This window comes from Betta splendens, chromosome 3, assembly GCF_900634795.4.
Source record: "Betta splendens chromosome 3, fBetSpl5.4, whole genome shotgun sequence".
Taxonomy (NCBI): Eukaryota; Metazoa; Chordata; class Actinopteri; order Anabantiformes; family Osphronemidae; genus Betta; species Betta splendens.
This window is the reverse complement of record NC_040883.2, coordinates 15,044,728-15,064,871: the sequence shown is the minus strand read 5'-3', so window position 1 is coordinate 15,064,871 and position 20,144 is coordinate 15,044,728. Positions and strand designations below refer to the sequence as shown.

At 45.3% G+C, this 20,144-nt stretch overlaps 1 protein-coding gene across 5 annotated transcripts; it reads left to right on the top strand.

Annotated features, from left to right (window-relative positions):
* The first annotated feature begins 414 nt into the window (after positions 1-414).
* On the top strand, positions 415-20,061 carry nfat5b (nuclear factor of activated T cells 5b). Of its 5 annotated transcripts, XM_029144558.3 has the most exons (15): positions 7,309-7,460; positions 9,205-9,333; positions 10,525-10,772; positions 10,857-11,125; positions 11,634-11,820; positions 11,896-12,086; positions 12,174-12,346; positions 13,167-13,301; positions 13,381-13,433; positions 13,897-14,029; positions 14,223-14,243; positions 14,458-14,532; positions 14,632-14,714; positions 14,818-16,717; positions 16,864-20,061. In XM_029144558.3, the coding sequence occupies exons 2-15, from the start codon at positions 9,270-9,272 to the stop codon at positions 17,091-17,093; spliced, it is 3,762 nt and encodes a 1,253-aa protein (XP_029000391.1). In that variant the 5' UTR covers positions 7,309-7,460; positions 9,205-9,269; the 3' UTR covers positions 17,094-20,061. The 5 variants fall into 5 exon arrangements, with proteins under 5 accessions (XP_029000392.1, XP_029000391.1, XP_029000389.1 ...); XM_029144559.3 differs by lacking the exon at positions 7,309-7,460 and adding an exon at positions 415-616 and having other exon boundaries at positions 10,525-11,125; XM_029144556.3 differs by having other exon boundaries at positions 10,525-11,125.
* The last annotated feature ends 83 nt before the right edge of the window (positions 20,062-20,144 follow it).

Sequence of the window (20,144 nt, the reverse complement as noted above, 5' to 3'; positions counted from 1 at the left end):
AAGCCATTGAGACTTGTCCTGAGACTACGGATGCACTGAAAACGACGTTCACCTCGTTTGTGATGCACAAAACATTACCAACAAAAGTAAACACTACACACCGCTGACAGACCTGCGCTTCAAGTTTTAACCTCTTAACCTACCTACAATATATGAGGCCTGTAACTAATATAAATCATGAGCGTAAATGTGCAATGAGAAGCAGACCAAAAGTACAATTATCATTAGTGGAGTAGAAAAGTCGACGTTTACGAAGTGAATCTGCAGTTAACTGCAGTACATCGTCACAGCGAACATTCATGACCGCCACTACACTCGACGTAATCGTGCGTGTTGCGTCACCAGAGGGGGCGTGGCGCCCCCGGGCCGCGCGCTGACAACAAACCCGCGTTGTGGGCGTGGCTCCGCCCGGGGACTCGGCGGCGCGGTGACAGCGGCCACAGTCGCGGCGGCAGCGTGTCACTCGGTGCCTGACAGCGGCTGTTCTGACGCTTCCTGCGAGAATCCCGTCGGCGACGGGGGTCTGTGTGCTGTGCGACTGCCATGCCCTCTGACTTCAGCTCCCTTTTCAGCGGGGACCAAGACCTGAATTCTCCCAGATCCACGTGCTCTAAAGGTAACACGCGGAGTTCACCTGTAGCCGGCTCGGCTTTACTGTCTCGTGTAGTTTGTCAAGTAACTTGTCTGAATCTTTTGATTTCACTGACCGCCTGTCACGTGTCAGCTGTTTGACGACCACGTCCTCCTTTGTTTCCCACACACTCGTTTCCCCTGTTTTTTTTTTTTTTTTATGAGCAACCCGAGGCTCGGAGCAGCGGCAGCGGCAGCACGCACACAGTCAGACGTGTTCACCTCAGCTCCCAGCTGAAAAGCGGCCCTGTCTCCTCTGCGGCTTGTTTGAATAGGCCATCAGTGCCCTCCGCCCCCTGAAGGCCGCACACACGCACCGCTGCGCCCCAGAGAGAGGCGCTAGTGGGCCCGTTAGTATTGAGTAATAACAAATGAGGCGTTCATCTGACACAATTGAAACTATAACAATAACCAGACCGTCTTTGCTACCCAGTACTTTTACTACACTGTTATTGAATGTGCCCCTAGCATTTGCTGTTATTCATTGTCTCGTGCTGATTCTAGTGTCAGTAGGTCGTCGGTTTATGGCTCAGACTTTTCTGAGCGTGGGACCGACTATGTGAGACGCTGTGTGTAACCACTGCAGGCAAGAAATAAACAGAGCGATCTGATCACTGACACCATTTGTGCCAGTGCAGAGGGCTGCCGCTTAACTTTCCATATCACAATCACACTGTGTGTAGCAGCTCGGACTGAAGCTCGTACTACTCAGCTCCACCAAACGTCCTCTTGGCTTTATGTCGTTATGCTGTGCAATGATTTGATATCTAAACCACGTTTACTGCTGCCTGTTAAACACAGTGAACCCCAGTATGATTGTTTGATCATGTCCAAATTCTCATTTTTGATTTGCTCTGATGTGCTTTAAGTTCTTTCACTCCAAGAAGCGTTTGAACCCCCTCACCAATAAAAATAATAATAATAAAATCCTGCTCTTACTGAGGAATTCAATAATTAGGATTAGCACCCAAGTTATCTGCCAATGAAGAGAGACATTTGGTGTTCAAAGCAGTTGAATTTGGCAAAAATTGAATTATTAATGTTTAATTATTGTTTATTCCCACACTCAGTTTGGTTTTTGGCTCATTACAGGAAGCCTGTCATAAAAGTTTGTAATATCTTCTGTGGAAATGAGCAGAAATACCTTTAATAAGAGCTACATCAGTGGCCGGTCCTTTGTGTATTTGTGCTTCACTGGGCTGTGTGCGAGAGGTGAGGCTAGTTCCAGCTTCTGGATTGTCCTTGAGGTTGAACAGAACGGAAAACTTTCATTTTTAATACCTCAGATTTTTAATATTGAAATCTAAATCCTGACCAGTGAAACATTATTTAGTAATAGACTACAGAAAATCTGATCATTCTCTGTATCTGAGGAAAATAATTGTAGGAAACCATGTATAGTTGGTAAAAGATAGCAGCTTAGCGGAGATTGTAAATGTCTTCCTGTCACTTTAAAGTGAAAGGTGACTATTGCTATGGCTTTGTTCTATTGAACCCAGTCAACATAGTTTTTTTTTATTCATCTTGACACCCACCAAAGCGTAGTCAATCATTAACTGTCTGGCTGCTGTGTGTAAACCTGGGCTTAAACAGCACTCTATTAGTATTGACTCGGTTGTGTTAAGCAAACATAGTGGCATGCACTTAAAAAGCTTGTTGATATGTTATGATAAAAGAACGAAGGGGGGGCATCAAGCTTTTTGATCTCACAAAAGTCCTGCTGTGTTAGGTCAGTGCCCTGTGTACCATAAACACACCAGAGGGTGGACTCCGAACCCAAAGGGAATAGAACCTACAACTAAAAGTATCTTTTTTCAAGTTTCGAGCTTTTGATGACTCAGCTATTTTACGAAGCTATTGTAAGCATTGTTATATTTGGAGCCAGTGTTCTTTGTTCTCATCCTTTCTACATCTACACGATGTAAAAACAGCACCAACCTGTTCTACATACTTTTAAGTGGCCTGGTTAGTCAAAGTTCCAGGTAGAATAACGGCCTTTCTACACGTGTGTAGGAAATGAATCTAGGAAATGAATTTCTTTAACACAGTAAAAAATGCACATCATTCTTCAGTCATCGCTTTAAACACCTAGTTTTGCACAGTTAATACTGTTGGTATTGTTTTTTATACTGTTTTGTCTGTTTTTTTTTTGATAATGGTCTATGACTGCTGCAAATGAAGAACAAAAGAACAACAATAGAATTTACCCGTTGTGGGGTATATATTGTATCGTATCATATTGCAAACCAAGCTAAACCTGTCCACGTCTTGTGTTTGATCAAGGAGATCGTCTGAATCTGTATTCCTTTAACAACAAGGACCTTCCTAATGATACAGTAAGGTATTTACACTCTAGGCGTTAAATGTTGTAATTACAGTAGGCATTTACTCCCATTAAATGCAGCTATAATGTTCGAACATTCTGCCCGATGTCTGAAGGCACTAAACTTGACCCAGGAAAAGACTTTTCCAACCTTTTTAGTAGCTCAGGAATTTTATTTGCATTTTACCCCAAGTGGTGTGTGTTTTATTGTATGGCCTGGCTGGGCATATCGCAGAGCTTTATTGACTGTAACACACAGCTACAGTACATACAGCTGGACACTTGACTAATCTAAAGAAGATACGGCCGTGGGCAAGAGGGAAAGGAATAGTTGTGCTAATTGATTCAATGTGGCTACAAACATAGTCCAGACAGGCCTCCGGCCTTTGGCGTGTTTTGCTTTCCTCTGCGACTGCGAGTCCCTTTGTAATGTCCTTTTAATGTGATTATACAGAAGTAAACTTGTAATACATCACCGAGAAACTATTCTTCCTAATTAGAAGCTGCAGAGTTTCTGTTTCGGAGTGTTTGGAAGCACGGCACACGTTCAAATTAAAGGTGTGTGAGTGACTTTGTTTCCTGACCTACTTTCAGATGTGATTATACAAATGTTTAATTGCAGTCAAGTTAAAATATGTTTGCCTCTCTTTTAGTAACACATACTTGTTACAGACGAAATGGTTCTGATTCTGAACTTGTTTTTGTGTGTGAATGTTCATGTCTTTTATATTCAGTATCTTTGCTTTGCACACAGAAGCAAAACATAGTCTAAAGAACATATAACAACTAAAAGATGAATAGAATCTTAAAAATGATAAGTAAAATAACGTCTCAAAGTTTGAATTTGTCTTATTTGACTTGATGGGATTTGAATGGCTCTGACACAGCTATTGTTTCCCATCATCTCACTTCCACCCCCTGCGGAGAGGACGCGATATGTAACGTTAGTGAATGTGTGGCTGGCAGGAGTCTTTCAATGCAGCAGTTACAGTTTTAGGAGCTTGTAATGAGGCTCCATGCTGCGCTCCACACCCTGCCAGCACATTTCCTGGACCCGAATGAAAGAAAGACGATACTTTACATGCGACTCATTAAAAATTGATTTCTTCAAACAACTTATTAATAAATAAATTTTGAAGCGAATAGTAACACATGGTGCAAGGCTCAAACTGTTTTGTCTAATAAAATAACAAATGCCGAATGTGCAGTTGAATAACAAATAATAGCAGGAAAACATTTCTAGACCACCTATCTTAAAACAACTGTTTATTTAACTCTGTGGTATTTTACACCACAGGAACCCAAATAAACAGCGACCTGTAATCCAATGCCAGCCTTGCAGTGAACCCTTCCCTCTGTGAAGCTTATCATATTTAGTTTTTGTTGAAGCTGTGCCAGGGAACTGTGGAGTCAAGCCTTTGGTCTTATAGGCTGAATGTTGTGGTTGTGACACAAGCTGATATTAAACATATGCGTTCTGACTCTATCATCCTCCTCGTTCGGTCAGTCTTCGTTCCACCTGCTGTCAGATTTGGTTCTGCACGATGCCAAACACGTGTTTCACTCGCTTTCAGTGCGTCCGCCAGACTTGCTTTGGTGGATTACTCTCGTCACTGAAGCAGTTGGCTGTTTATCTTGTCAATCTTATATCATGATGAAGCGGTGTGAAAATAGGTGGATGTAGGGCGGTTGAAGGTTGTAGTTTACATGATGGTGTCGCTCTCATGGACGCAGAGCATGGAGCCAACCTTGGTTCACGCTGCAGATGTGGCAGGCAGACTTTAGACCTACAGGAGGAGGCTGACGGGTTTTTTTCTATTCTTAAATCATTGGTAACTTGGATCCTGTGTCAGATTGTGGATGTGGTCATAACTCTTGATATACTATAAAGAAGTAATCAGTAAACCAGAGCGCTGTTTGTGTGAGCAGATGCCTCTGGGTAGAAAAGTAGACATTTGGTGTGGATTCATAGAAGCACAGAGTCGCCAAGGCTTCTACAGATGAACTAATGCAGCTCTGACCTGTGAACTGAAACGTGCCGTGTTAGTGTTTTGTTTTTATTTTCGTGCCTTTCTTTTGTGGTTAAACTCTGCCTTTCTCCTCCACTCAAACAAGGATCTTCGTCTCCCGTTATTTCAACCCCCCCAGAAATGCTAAATAATTTTGGCACAGTTAGTCAAGCGGTCTAACGTGGCATCCGTGGCATCTCCATAGCCTTTGTCTGGGCCGCGTGCCGCTTCCTTGGGGAACTGGCATGGCTGGAATGGAGCGCTGCACTTGACCGCCTGACTTTACCCTGCATCCTGTAATTGTTGATCTTCTTTCTCGCTGTCTTAAGTGATTTGGCAAGGTTTTTTGATATTGAGAGGGATGCCTGGCAGGGTCAAGGCCAGGGTGGATGTAATTACTGCAGAGGAAGTCTATGGGATGTGAGCAGAAGCAGAATGTTTGTCTGTCAACTTGAAAAGTAATAAGCATTATCTCAGTCTTTTCTTGTCTGTTTAGAAAAGGGAGGGGCTGTTAAAGAGGGCAGGAACCAGTCTGTCTGCTCAGTCAAACTATACGTGAGCTCATTCATACTTAAGATGAAGTCAGCACATTTTCTATCGTGATGCTGCACTTTAAAGTGCCGAGATTTGTCTGTCTGCGCTGGAATTGTGTTTGTAAGTAAAATGTTCGGGTTCCACATTTCCTCCATACCACAAATAGGACCTTTTAAGGTGATGCGCTGTGCTTTTGTTATAGTTTAGGTTATGGTTAAAGGCCACATCTACTTCAAGGTCAGAGTCTGGGATTATTGGACCTTTTACATACATACACAGCTTATGTGGCTGCTCAGTGATGACATGATGGTGAGCACATGTGTGTTATCACTGAATGCTCTTCCTGTTGTCTTCCTGAGTCAGATAAAAATGCGTGCGTGTGGCGGTGGAGGTTTTTTTGGGGGGATGAGTGAACTTGAGCGTGTGCGTCACCCTGTGTAAATAGCTTCAATTCCACTCCTTCCCAAAGTCACGCTTTTCACGCTCAGCGTCTGTTTTATCTTTAGATAAAGATACGGAACACTGTCATCATCCTAAACATGGATACAACCAAGGGTCCAAAACAAATGAACACTCAGGAAAATCAAATGGATTTCTTTAAGCTTCTGATTGTCTAACACATGAGCTTGTAACTTTAATGGCATCTCATGCCTTATGCAACAGTAGTGAGCGATGATGAAAGGCCAAAAGAAGAATGTGTTATAGAATTAAGAATGCCTTTATTATTATAGAGACTCACAAACATCTAGTCCAGAGTGCCATATAACACAAATGATGTCATCAGTCATTCATAGTTAGTTAATTAGTAACAAGTAATGGTGGATCCTTCTTTTGGTGAGTTGAAGATAATGCTGGTATGAGGTTTGGGGTTTTTCATGTTTTCACAACATGAGCGTTGACACCTTTTCAATGAACACGTCATTGTTTATGACGACTGCCCCAAGTTTCACAACACGCGTGTGTATTTGTCCACGCCCCCACGTCCGTAATAGTGTCACGCCACCCTTACCTGCTCGTGCGGCAGGTTTGGTCTTGTTGTAAAACTTTATGTTCTTAGTTGCCAGTTTATTGGGTACAACTACTAAAAAAAATATTTATATTTATTGTTATTATGGGTGTGTCATAAATCCACCCTTACACAGGGGTACGTCCTTAGGTTCCCTCAGATATTAATGGGGCACACTAAGGAATAAGAGCTGTCTTGTGCTACATTAATGAGCATGTGAGCTAAATGTGTATTAATGTGTAACCACATTACCCTTAAAGTGTTACCTAATGAATCAGTTACAGCGGGAAACTCTTTTGTGACCTTATTTATCAGAATGAAACCATCCACGTTAAAGCCCACGTTGATTTATTACGTATCTATATTGAAGCCTATTGATTATTAAGGCTATTATTTGGGTATAAGTTTTATCAGCCAACAGTGGAAAGTGACACTTTACGCCTTTCCATTTTCTCCAGAGGAGCAAAAGCACAAAAGACTTGATCCCCTGTCCCCTGATCTGTTGCTATGGAGCCCTTGGCAGCCTTCGTGTAGGGTTGGCTGTAAACATTTCAGGGTTGTTGTACATGGTTTGCTGCAGGTGCCGGCCCCTGTGCTTGGATTAATCTGCAAATGCAGGCGAGCCTAATCTCATCCGCCGACTCTTTCTGCTCGGGAGCGCGCCGCTGGCTCGAAAACCCCCCAGGTAGTTTATTCTGTCCCTGCTTCTGCCTGACAGGATTCCGCCTTACTGTTCCGCCAACCTGTCGGGCGAGTTGCGTTGCACAATGGTGCAAGTACAGTAAACAAGGCACGGAGAGGGAGCGATGTAGGTGGAGTGGAGGAGGGGGACAGAAGGGGCGTCAAATCAGCCGCTCGGCCAAAAAGCAGTGCCACGCCCCAGGTGCCAGGGCTGGTAAGAGCAAGCAGCAGGAATGTGAGGGAAATGAATGGGAGTGTAAGTCCTGCCATTCACATGGTGAGTTCTTTCCTTTTTCACCTTTGGTCTGCACTACTTACCATATAAACATATCACAAGGCACAAAGAGCAAACATTGATCTAAAAATATCTTACTGCAGGACGAGGTGAAATGTGGCCGGTTGGGTTAAATGACTTGTTACTTGTCCTGATGTTTACACTGAGCACGAGTGGAACAGATCAGAGCGGCGAGAACGGACTCGCAGCACCATTCAAACGAGCACGCGGGCCGTCTCTGTGAACAGTGTGTTATGATGTGATTATAAAAAGTTTTCTGCTGCTCAGCGGTCTGCACAGCACCACTGCAGCCTTAAGCTAAAAGGAAAACATCACGTGGTGTGAGTAAGTATGGTTTAGTTCCCAGCTAATGACACTGACCATTTTTAGTTATTTTTTATCGTCCCCCGTGTGAAAGGGACCCTGTTATGTTGCCTGCACGTAAAGAATTGGACTCTGTCTGCTTCAGAGGAAACAAATATGCAGCAAAATAAGCTTTTTTTAAATTTGGGCTTTAAAACGTCAAGGGGCTGTGGAAACACTTTGAACAGGCCAGCCAGTGATCCACGACCACCGCTCCGAGGGGAAGAGTACATATTTTCTGTCTGTGCGGTTGGCAATCTGTTTACTGGGAGGGCTGCTCATGCGGGGCACATGTTGCTGCATGTGCAGTCGGCCAGGGAGCCCCAAACAGACCATAATGCCGACATGTTTTTGCGGAGGACGCGGCGTGGCGTCCGCGTGCACGCGCACGCGCACGGATGCGTGTGTGTGATTTTTGTTTGGAGAGCTTTGCAAATAACCAGCAAACCCCAAACTGGAATCCTTTGTGTGCGTGTGGTTCGGTGGGAGTTAAATGAGTTTGCCGAGTCCGGATTTAAGCTTCCTTTCTGGGAAACGGCATTCCCTGCTCCTCTAACGCGAGCTGCAGGAGACAGGAGGGCTCTGGGAGCGAAGAGGCATGGGCTGGTTTCACTGTGTCCCAGGTTTGTCTATTGTACACAGCCAGTGGTAACAATGGGAGGGTTAAGTGTCTGATATACACACTGAACCCTGGGACTCAGCTGCAAGTAATTAAAGCTGGCAGTTGGCAGAGAAGAGAGTCAGGCGACTGTAATGGCCGCTCTCAGTTCATACCATAATATTTGGATGATGAATCAGGCTGCTAGTAAAAGTGTTGTCATACTGTTGACCCAAGGCTTTCTCTCCTCCGCGAGTCCCGTCGGCCCCGAGGGAGGAACAGACACGGGAGAAAGAGCCTCTGGCCTGTACCAGACTTTCACATACAGGTTTCATATAAAGGGTTTGCAGCTGAGTTACATTGAGGTTAATGTAGTGGAATAAAGTTAACCATAGTAGGTGTATTATACAGGACAGGTAACCGTGAGGCACGGCTCTAACATCCAGTGTGCAGCTGGTGTCGTTACCAAACAGTGATTTGGCATCTGAACTGAGTCAGTCAGTCATAACTCTGTCATAACCAGGCTGCAGTAGCATTATTATTATTACGACTACATGAAGGCTGAGATGAGTAACTGGAACAATGTGACTATTATCAACACAAACAAATATTTATGAGCTGCATCTCTAAAGAAAACGTGACTCAAATCACAAGAACCGAATTCAGTTTTCACCGGACAACAACAGGGTCATTAAACTCAACCCCCTCAAGTGTGTCTCCTGTTAAACAGCGTAAAAAGCTGCCGTCCCGCGAATGTCACATCATTATTTGGTCTGTTTTCCCCAGTTTATGACCTTCCACCCAGAGACCTGCAGCTGCCGCCTTTCTCCACGCAGACAAACACCGAGGCTATGAGTAAGACGGGCGGCGGAGAGGCCGGGCCCCCCCTTCCCCCTTCGGCTCCTCGTGCACCAGGTAGGATCCCATTCTCCTGTTCGTAGCGTGGGACGGGTCCTGCCCCCGTCCAACAGAATAGGACCAGGAGTCTGTACCTGTGGGCAGACAAGCACCTGCCCACAGGGCGGTGCAGCCGCGTCACGGATGTGAACCCTAAACCGTGCCTGCTCTCTGAGCCCGAGGGGATCGCTGTGAAGGCCGTTCATGCAGTCCACTTACGGTGTTTAGTGTAAAGGACACACTGCGTGAGTCAAAGCCTCAGAGCTAGTAGCAGCATACATCCATTCAGACAAAAAGATGACTTTCATTTAGCAGAAGTGGTCTTTTGATGTCAGAGTATCGGTGCCTTTTGAAAACCAGTACATTTACGTGACGAGGCAAGGACGCACGAGGGGCAGTCAGGGATTAGTTCATGCCGTGTGGTTGCAGTTTGTCTGTCTTTTTATTCTCTGTGTTTTGATTCTTAATCAGAATGAAACTATATTTGACGTGCCTGTTATTCTTTCCTTTCCTAAACTAATGGGTGACTAACCCTCCCAGAATGTCAGCAGCAGTCTAACTCCTTCCTACTATCCACGGTCTTCACGTCGCTCACCGTGACTGTGCTACTGCCTTTGATCAGTGTATCTGAGCATGCTGGAGCCACGTTTTTGACCCAAATTTCCTGTGTTATTTGAAAATTCTCCAACATTTTTACTGTTCAGCTCTTATTGCTCATTCGCTGTCTCATTTTTATATTCCAGGAAGTTTCCTCTGAAGCAGGGAGGGTCTGCATATAAAATGGTCTGCAGTTCTCTGCTTCATAGGTCAGGAGCTTGTTTATTTTGTCTCTGTGGCTACGTTCAGTCCCAAGAAAATGAACTTTTGTAGCAAAAGCAACAACAACCAAGGCTCCAGTAATTGGCATGCATCATATTGCACACATCACTTTTTGATCTTCCATTTCCATTTGATTATTTTATTTTCTCCATTCAGTCAACATAAGTCTGTAGTGGAAATTTTATCCAAAGTTAAAATAAGAAATTTTTATATACTGTACATTTAAAAACACCATCAGCACCACAAACACGCAGAAATTGGATTTATTTAAAAAAAACACTAAAAGCAAAACAAATGAATAATCATAACCAGATTTTGCTGCTTAAATGGGACTGCTAGCCAACGCTGCTGGAGTTGCCTTTATTCATTATCTAATTATTTGTACTGTAGATGCCATGTCCTCCTCTATGACCATGGACGGCCCCCGCAGTGCTTTTCCCACCTCCTCCAGCTCGACCCTCCATGCCAGTTCCTCACCGTGTGACCAGAACCCGGGTCAGAGAAGCAATGTTGACCCAGAGGCCCCCCGGGGCAGCAGAGCCGTACCGGACGCTGCCGGAGGAGACGGTGGGAACGGTAGCGACGAGCCGGGAGACGGGAGAGGCGTCACATCCCAGGAGGCCCCGCCCCATCACCAGGTGACGCCATCGAAGCGTCGCACCGTGCTCAACATCTCTCCACCGCCACAAGACCTTTTTGATGACGGCCACGTGTCCTGCCAGGATGACACAACCCTGGACTCGGAGCAGAGTAACAGCATCTGGATGGACGACACCGTCTCCAACTTCAGCATCATGAGCACCGTCTCCTACAACGACAACACGGAGGTGCCGCGAAAGTCCCGCAAGCGCACGCCTCGCCAGCGGCCTGGTCCTAAAGCCGCGCGTGCAGAGGAAGCCAGCATGGACATGTTCGATGCAGACAGCGCCAAGGGGCCACACTTTGTCCTGTCACAGCTCGGACCTGACAACAAGACCGGACCAAAAGGAAGGTTTGTGTAGCTCCTGCGTGTAGTTACTGTGAAAGAGTTCAATTTAGAACAGCCTGAAGCGTCTGTGTATAAAGGAAAAGCACGAGTGCCGTATCTGTACAGATGGATGAGAAGCACTGTTCTGTATGAGGTCATGTAAAAGGACCCATGAGCAGAATAAGAGTAAGAACAGAGCAGATGAAGTCTTTGTAGTCCTCCCCACCACATTATGTTAGATCAGAGGGGCAGGATGCTAAGGTACAAAGGTACACAGTGAATCTCCCAAAGAGCTAGAACAACCAGAAACCATAAAATAAACACATGGCTCTCAACGCTTTAAGATCAAATATTTAATGTTGATAGAGGTTGTACTCCGCTGCTGAGAGCGATACTTCCCTGAACCTAAAATTGGTCCTACATGTACTTGTGCTTTTATTAACAGTAAAAACAAATGTATTTTTATTATCAAGCAACTTCAAAACAGTAGAAGGAAAGAAAGGTCCTCATGTCTACGCGGTGTTTGTTGCAGCTCTGAGAATCCTCAGACAAACAACCAGAAAGGTGGAACTCTGTCAATGCAATACCCGCAGAAGAGTGAGGGGAAGGAGCTGAAGATCCTGGTCCAGCCGGAGACGCAGCACCGAGCTCGCTACCTGACGGAAGGCAGCCGGGGGTCGGTGAAGGACCGCGTCCAGCAGGGCTACCCCACCGTGAAGGTGAGTGGAGCCGCAAACCCACACCGCGCTGCCTTAAAGCTGGGCTTCCGTGGTTCATCCTTCTCTTTTACACAGCTGGAGGGGGTGAACGAGCCGGCGCTCCTGCAGATTTTTGTGGGGAACGACGCCGGGCGCGTGAAGCCTCACGGGTTCTACCAAGCCTGCAGAGTGACAGGCCGCAACACTACCGCCTGCAAGGAGGTGGTGATCGACGGCACCACCGTCATCGAGGTGTCGCTCGAACCGAGCAACAACATGACGCTGGCGTACGTACACACATGCTCTTAGCAATTTTCAGACATGCTTGAATTCTCCAGATTTATTTTGGCAATGGCTGCTCGGCTCTCGCGCAGGGTGGACTGCGTCGGGATCTTGAAGCTACGCAATGCGGATGTGGAGGCCCGCATTGGTCTGGTCGGCTCGAAGAAGAAGAGCACTCGCGCTCGCCTTGTGTTTCGTGTCAACATTCCCTGTGCAGACGGATCCGTGCTTACACTACAGACTCCCTCATCTCCAATCCTGTGTAGTAAGTGTTGCAAAGCGCTTTAGAGGTTGTTGGTGTAATATTTTACTACTATATAGAGTATTAAACCGGTTTCACTGGGATTGACACCATAAAAAAAACTGTTGATCTCTAACCTACTTACACAATCATTACCATTGTGTTGTGAAAGGGACTATTTCCTCCAGTTCAAGTCCTGTTTTAAAGCTTAAGTTTTAAAAGGCCTGTGGTCAGGAGACACTTTGATCTCAGCATTTGGAGACAATGTGGACAAATCTATTCGGATTCAAGAAAGCAGGTGTTTGTGGTAGTACTGTATGAGGGTGTGGTTGGATTCATAAACAGGAAAGAGGCTTTGGGCCGGTTTCTGTCTAAGTGGATTTGGGACACACAGGAGAGAAAGAGAAGGAAAGGACGAAACAATATTCATGTGTGGAATTGTTTACACACAGTCGGCATGCAATCCTTGGAAATATCTTTCCACAGAAAAAAATATTAATTCCCTCATTGCATGTGAGCAGTGTGGTTGTGTGTCTTCTTTGTGATGACATCCTGGCTGCACCTTAAAAAAGGCTTTATTTAGACTGAGTGAGGGCATGATTAGTGAAGAGGCCAAGGTTGGATCCTCACTTGTTATGATCAAAGTTAGTAATTCAGCCATTTGACAGTATCTGTTATAAGAATGAAAATGTGTATAATTGTTTCTGTAATTTCCAGAAATTGGGACATTTTATATTTTCTTTCCTGTCTGTCTCTGTATTGTCGAATTAATATGCAAATGACCAAATAAAAACGTTACATCTTAAAAGCCATATTAACGCTGTTCGTTTCTGCTGGTTTACAGCCCAACCTGCAGGGTTGCCCGAAATCCTGAAGAAGTCGCTGCACAGCTGTTCGGTGAGGGGCGGGGAGGACGTCTTCATCATCGGCAAGAACTTTCTTAAAGACGCTAAAGTCATTTTTCATGAAAATGTTTCAGGTAAGAAGCCTTTTTTCAGGTATGTTTCATCGTGAATAGTCTTAGTTGGTCTATTTTTAAGGTAAACATGTTCTTTCAGATGAGAATTCATGGAAGGCCGAGGCTGAAATTGACATGGAGCTGTTTCACCAGGTAAAGATTGTCCTTGTGTCAGTGCTTAATGCTAATTACCAAGGAGCTGAGTAGACAGACACAGTGGGTTCAGGTTTATATGAGGCTTTAGGCCTAATCATCTTAAATGGCTGCTGGTTCAAAGGTTTGAGTGGTCTCATTGTTTTGTGACCCAATTACACTCAGCCTCATACTGTAGTTCACTGAGTGTGTCTCAATAGTTCAGGTTAAACCATTTTATTAATAATAAGGTTTATTGAACACTGCTTAATGTGATTTATGGTGTTTTTGGTGCCACTTTATTGGAAATGGAAATGGGTAAAAACGAGAGTTAATGATTTATTACCTGATCATTTGATAGAGTAGACGACACAGAGTAAAGACTTCCCAGATGTAGAATGTTGTAGCTGCCGTCTATTATCAAAACCTGTACATACAATCCATATGTAAATGAGTTGAATTTATTTTTCTGATCTCAACCAAGAACCACCTAATAGTGAAGGTTCCACCGTACCAGAACCAAGACATCGCCTCTGGAGTCTGCGTTGGAATCTATGTGCTGACAAATGCTGGAAAGTCTCATGACGTTCAACCTTTCACCTACACGCCAGATCCAGGTCGGTTTGTGTGACCTTCATTCACAAACAACTGATACACACGAACAAGCTTGCCACAGAGCTGATTAGTCAGTCGTATTGTTATTCGCAAACTGCATAGATTTACTGGGTAAATCTGGGATTTAAAAGCTGCGTTCATGCTCTGTATACAGTATGCATCCCTTTTCAATCTGTTGTCACTGTTACTCAACAGGACCCTCTACAGATGGGAAGGGTAAGAGCAAGTACAAGCAATCAGCAGCTGGAGCTCATTTCAGCGTCATCCTGCTTTTTTCCCAGCGCTTTTGGTCGCTGCTTGGTCCTTTGGGTTCGGGGTCTTTGCTATAAAATGTTAAAAGACCTGACAAACAAACTTGTCTAACTGTAACAGTGAGAATTTAAATTGATTTTTCTGTTTTGGAATCGTTGTTTGATGTTTTCTCTTTTAGCAAAGCATGATGTTAACGTGAAGAAAGAGACGCGCTCCCCAGTGAAGACTTGCTCATTTGACAAACAAATGAAAGGTTATTTTGCTTTCGTGTATTTATCATACATAACTACATCTGCTTCATTTATAACTGTGCCTCGGCAGCAACTGACAACATTTGTTTTGACTTCTTCAGTTTTGGATGGAGCCCTGATGCCTTTGGTGAAGAGAGAAGAAGTCACTCCGATGGAGGTGACCAGCAACCTCCAGTCTTCTGGGGTACTTAAAGCATTTGATATTTTCACGATTCATTGCATTCAGTTTACTGGTATTAGTAAAGAAAATAGTTATGCATACCCTAAAAAATGTTTTGCACTGCCAGCAGACTGAGGACCTGTGTCCAGCCCAGCAGAACACAGACTTATCCATAGGACATCTAAACAAAAACATAGCATTCTCCAACAACCTCCCTCCGTCTGCATCGGACCCTGACAAAGGCCAGTCCCCGGTGTTTCCCAACACCGAGCCTTTAAGCACCATCCAGGAACAAGACATTGTTGCCACCAGCTCATTCCCTATGCCTGCAGATTCCCTGCTCCAGCAAGGTGCTCAGCAGTTCATTCTAGAGCCCAGAGAAGGCCTTGGCCAGGAGCGGCCAGGCAGCAGCTCTGGAGCCGTAGGAAGGCTGTGTGGGGAAGGTGTGCACCAGCAACAGCAGCTGTCCCTGTTCCCTCCAGACGAAGTGGCTCAGCTGGAGGAGGCGGTGAGACAACTTAAAGCCAAAGGCTTCTGTAGCTTGCCGCTGCAGTCCGACGGCTCCATGGCCAAGAAGCAGCAGCAACGCATTCAGCATCAGCATCAGATCCAGGGGCATCAGATCCAGCAGCATCAGCATCAGATCCAGGAGCATCAGCATCAGATGCAGGAGCATCAGATCCAGCAGCATCAGCACCAGCAGCAACAGATCCAGCTGCAGCAGCACCAGCAGCAGCACCAGCAGATCCAGCAGCAGCAGCGGGTGCTGGAGAGCTTACAGCAGCAGCTGTTTCAGTCTCAGATCCAGATGCAGTGCAGCATGTTTCAAGATGCTGCTCAGGGCAAGAGCACAGAACAGCAGAGCTCTTCACAAGGCGTCGTGCCCAACCAGGGCTCTCTGTTCCAGCAGGCTCAACAGCAGCAGCAGCAGCAGCAGCAGCAGCAGCAGCAGCAGCAGCAACAAACGGCTCTCTTTCAGCAGGCGAGCGATCTGCTTTCCATTCAGACGGAATACCTCCAGCAGACGCCCTCTCACCCTTCGCCGCCCATGTTCCACAATTCCAGCCCTTTGGGTGACGCGCCGGATTCCCAGGTCCAGGCAGCTCTCTTCCAGAACACCATGACCGTACTGCAGTCTCCGGAGCAGCAGCCTTCAACCCCCGGGCTTTTCCTTCCCCAGGCCTCGCTACCAACCCAGCTTACACCCAGCAGCTCACAGCACCAACATCAGCAGCAGCAGCAGCAGCAGCAGCAGCAGCAGCAGCAGCAGCAGCAGCAGCTGGCCTTCCTCAGCGCGCTGCAGGCCCCTGCCCCGGAGCCGCAATCAGTGTTTCAGCCCCAGACTCAGCTCTCCCCCATCCAGCAGAGAGGCCCCATGGAGCAGCAGCAAGCCGGCCAGCTCCAGTCCCACACACAGCCATCCCAGCAGGCTTCCCTCTTTCAGAATATGTCCTCACATTCGTCTGTAAACACTCTCTCCCAAGGCCAGCAGCAGCAGCAGCAGCAGCAGCAGGCTGGCCTACTGTTCTGCAGCTCCACACCGGACCAAGCCTCCGGCCTCATGTTCAGCAGTCAGGCCCAAATGCCTCCTCTGACCAGCAGCAGTCTAGTAGCTCAAGAGCCCCAAAACCCCTCTATGCTCTTCTCCCAGGCCAGTATGGTGCCGGCCAGCCAGCAGGATCGCTCTGAGCCCATGGCCCTGGGGAACCCCACGGATCCACGGCAGCAGGTCATGTTTCAGGAGCAGCAGCCCATGCAGCTTGGCGGCAGCTCAAGCAGCCAGCAGGAGCAGCCCGTGGGCCTCTTCATGCCTCAGTCCAACATGGCCTCCCTGCAGGGGGGCCTGGCCCAAGAGCTGGCGCAGTCAGCGCTGTTTGCCACACAGAACGGCATGGCGAGTCTCCAGACAACCACGTCTTCCCCCGTGCAGCAGCCAGGGGCTCTGTTTCAGACCGCCGTGAGTGGGAGCATCAGTCAGGCCGGCCGGCCCCAGCAGCCGGGTCTGTTCCTCTTCGGGATGCAGAACGGTAAGAGGTTGTCCTCCTGCTGGAGAAGCAGGGATTATAGAAAAGTCATGATTTCTGAATGAACGCGTGGGTGCTCTCAGACAAAAGGCTGCAGCATCCGCTCACTGTGTGTTTAAATACTCATGCTTTTCACCCCTTTTGTGCAGAATGTGGCCAGTTGATGAACGCTCAAGGGAACACGCTGTCGGATCAGATCATAGCCATCAGCCAGTCTGGTCAGAACCAAAGGGAGAGCGACGCACACATCCAGTCCCTGCTCAGCCAGTCCCTGTCCCAGTCTGGGTCCGTGCAGAACAACATGGCCGCCTCTCAGAAGATCGACGACCTGCTCGTCAGCCTGCAGGAGTCGGGCAGCAGCATAACTCGTTCATACTAACCTTCACACAAATAGTACATGCAGGTACACGTCTCACAGTCATACCTTCCTGCCGTACTAGCACACCATTAATTCAGGATAAACCCTGAAGACAAGTTAAACGTTTAATATCATGTTGCTGGCCCTGCTTTGTCAGGCGGTTTGGCCAGGAATGATTGGATCACTGATTTTAAAAACACAAGAGGAAAATGAGATGGACTCCAGATAAGAATAATGTGATTAATAATGTCATAGAAAAGATATACATCACACGTATTGATGTGTTTTTGCTTTTATCCTACTAGTGAGGTCACCTGCAGCATCTTTGGGCTTTGTGCTGTTTTGTGGGGTGTTCTTCAGAGTGTACAGTGATGTTCACGATTCCCTTTAATATTTTTACAGGAGTTTCTAGTACAGCAGTGCACTTTGGACACTGCTGTACTAGAAACTGTGTAGTTAAATGCATTGATGCCGCCGGTTGACACGAGTTTGAAGTTACTGTCACATGACACAGCGCATATGTGCTGCATAAAGGCTCGGAACAGAGAGGAGGCGGAGAAGTGAAGCATAGAGGATGTGGAGATATGAATAACAAATACTTCACTGTACAAGACTACGTCTGTACTATAATCATATGTAGGTGTAAAGGATCTTAAATATACATGTTGACACTTGTTTGAATGTTTTAGCACCCAGCTTGCACACGTAAGGCCCTCTGGCAGCCTCGCATTGACCACGAGGTACGTTTTGCTGAAGCAAAAAATCAACCTGCGATCGTCTACGGTGGCGCGGTGGAGTTGGCCACATCCAGCTGTGAACCGATTCTTCCTTCCGTGCATTTATTTAATCCTGAAAACCAGCTCAGAAACCTGGACAATCATTCACACAGTATGACGGTTGCGCACTTAACATGCATCTTCAGTAGCAAGAATAGAATATGATATAGTGTGTTATTATTGTAATTCTCACTATAAAAGTTATGAGTTTTTGGCATAACGCAGGTTGTGTGTTCGTGTGTTGTTTTGCAGGATCATTGTGCGTCAGGCACGCATCGATTTAATAGTGTTCTTTTGACCAGTCTTATTTATGGGAGGTGTCTAATGAATGTGTGTTGACTACAACTGTACAGTTCTACATTACATCTGAGTTAATGCGTTGACGTTCAGGATCAAAGCCTGTTTTAACCATTCAAACCTGTACGATTTCAGACAGACTGAACATTCTTGCCTCTGTTTGCCAGTGTCCTCAGCACCAAAGTTGCATGCATCCTGCTGAGAGGCCAGTTTTAAAACTTTTATCCTCTAGTTCGTCTTTTAGACAAGCATGCATAGATTGTGTAGTTTGGTGTGATGCATTGACACGTGTCTTTCTGTTTGTTGTGTTTTGGGGAGAAGCGGACGCGTGAACAAGGGGCTGGTCTCTTAGCTCGGGTTTTTTTGCCTCAGTTGTTGTCTTGTTTTCTATGTTAGAAATACGCCGTTAACATTTTACATCCTGTCAAATCTGAAACGTTTGGTGTTTGATCACACAGACTACAGTAATGTAAACTTGACTAATGTGACCTGAGTGTTTTTAAAGGGACCCACTCCTGAAGGAAACTTACTTTGGAGAGAACAGCTGTCTGTGATTGGCTTTCTTCAGCTTGTGAAATTGAAAAACTAAGATTTTCTTTGTTGTAATTTGTTATAGAAAGTTTAGAAAGAGTGTTTTTGTATTGGTGCGGTGTCTCTATTACTTATGAGAGAAACACACCTGAATTATGTGTCTTTGTTACTATCTGAAGTGTTTTGCCTGTCAGTTGTGTTTTGGACCCCATGTCTCTGAATACTTTAACTGGCACCTTGTGACAATAACTGCTTTGTACTCTCAACATAACATCAACATTCCTATGCAAACTTATAATAGCAGGGCGAAATCTATTTTTAATGCGTAAAAATACTTCAAATTATTTTGATTGTTAATACTTACAGCACCAAATGCCTCAAGACCCCTTGTGTTTATTTTTGAACATACTGGGAGGTAATTATTCTTTTCTCGTTTGTGTTTTCATAGTGTAACTGCAGATTAGAGGCTGATCTGACTAGTTGTGCAGAAAAGGGGGAAATGTTCTATTTTCTGTCTAAATGCTGCAGTTTCTTGCATCTTTACACACTACCAGGTATTTTAATATCAACGCATCGTGCTGTTTGCCATCACACCTGTAAACGTTTTGTTCAAATGTCACTTTAAACACCAGCAAATACTGTTCATGTACCTCGAGGGGATGTTGATGCCTTACCATTATTAACTGTTTAACACCTCATCAAGTAGAATGTTCCAAGCCATAAGACTTTACGTGTGCTTTAAGTGCTCAACAATGACCAGATAAAGGTGTTGTGCAATTTCTGTCACGTGTCTGACCTGAAGTATCTATTGCATTTATGTTATAAAACATAGATGTAGTTTTTTCTGAAACTGCTATGCAGCTAATATACTGTAAATGTAGATCTGTTTTTGAATATATATTTTTCTATATAGGCTCTTCCATTTTCCACATAAAGGTTCAGCCTAATATTTATGTTTTTTGCGTGCAACCTGAAACCAACGGCATTAAATCTTTTACATAGTTGAAAAGCAAATCTATCTTGCCAGGGAGCATCTCAGTTGTTCCTTTAGACCGGCGTCTCTGATTGTGTATCAGCTTTCTTCTCCTCCTAGACTTTCTTGTTCTGTGGCTCTAATTCTAATTTCTCACAGTTATTCCAACACAGTTGATTTGCTTATGTACTTTATTAACTCTTTATTTGTTTTTGTTCCTGAAAAATGCAAGGACAGGATTTGCCTTTTTGTTTCTTACCAACACTTAAAAACTTTCAAATACTCACCTGTGGGAGGGAAAAAAAAACTAAACTAAAATCTCTATTTGGCTTGTGTTGGGACATTTCTATTCTCTTGCAAATACATTTCTGTAAAAATTGCTGCTATCTATATTAAACATATATGCTTCAAATACTGAGCCTGAGTTTTTATTTTATGCTTTTGATGTGAACTTCTGACTCTTTACAAGATGGAGATAAGTTAATAGCAAAAAGT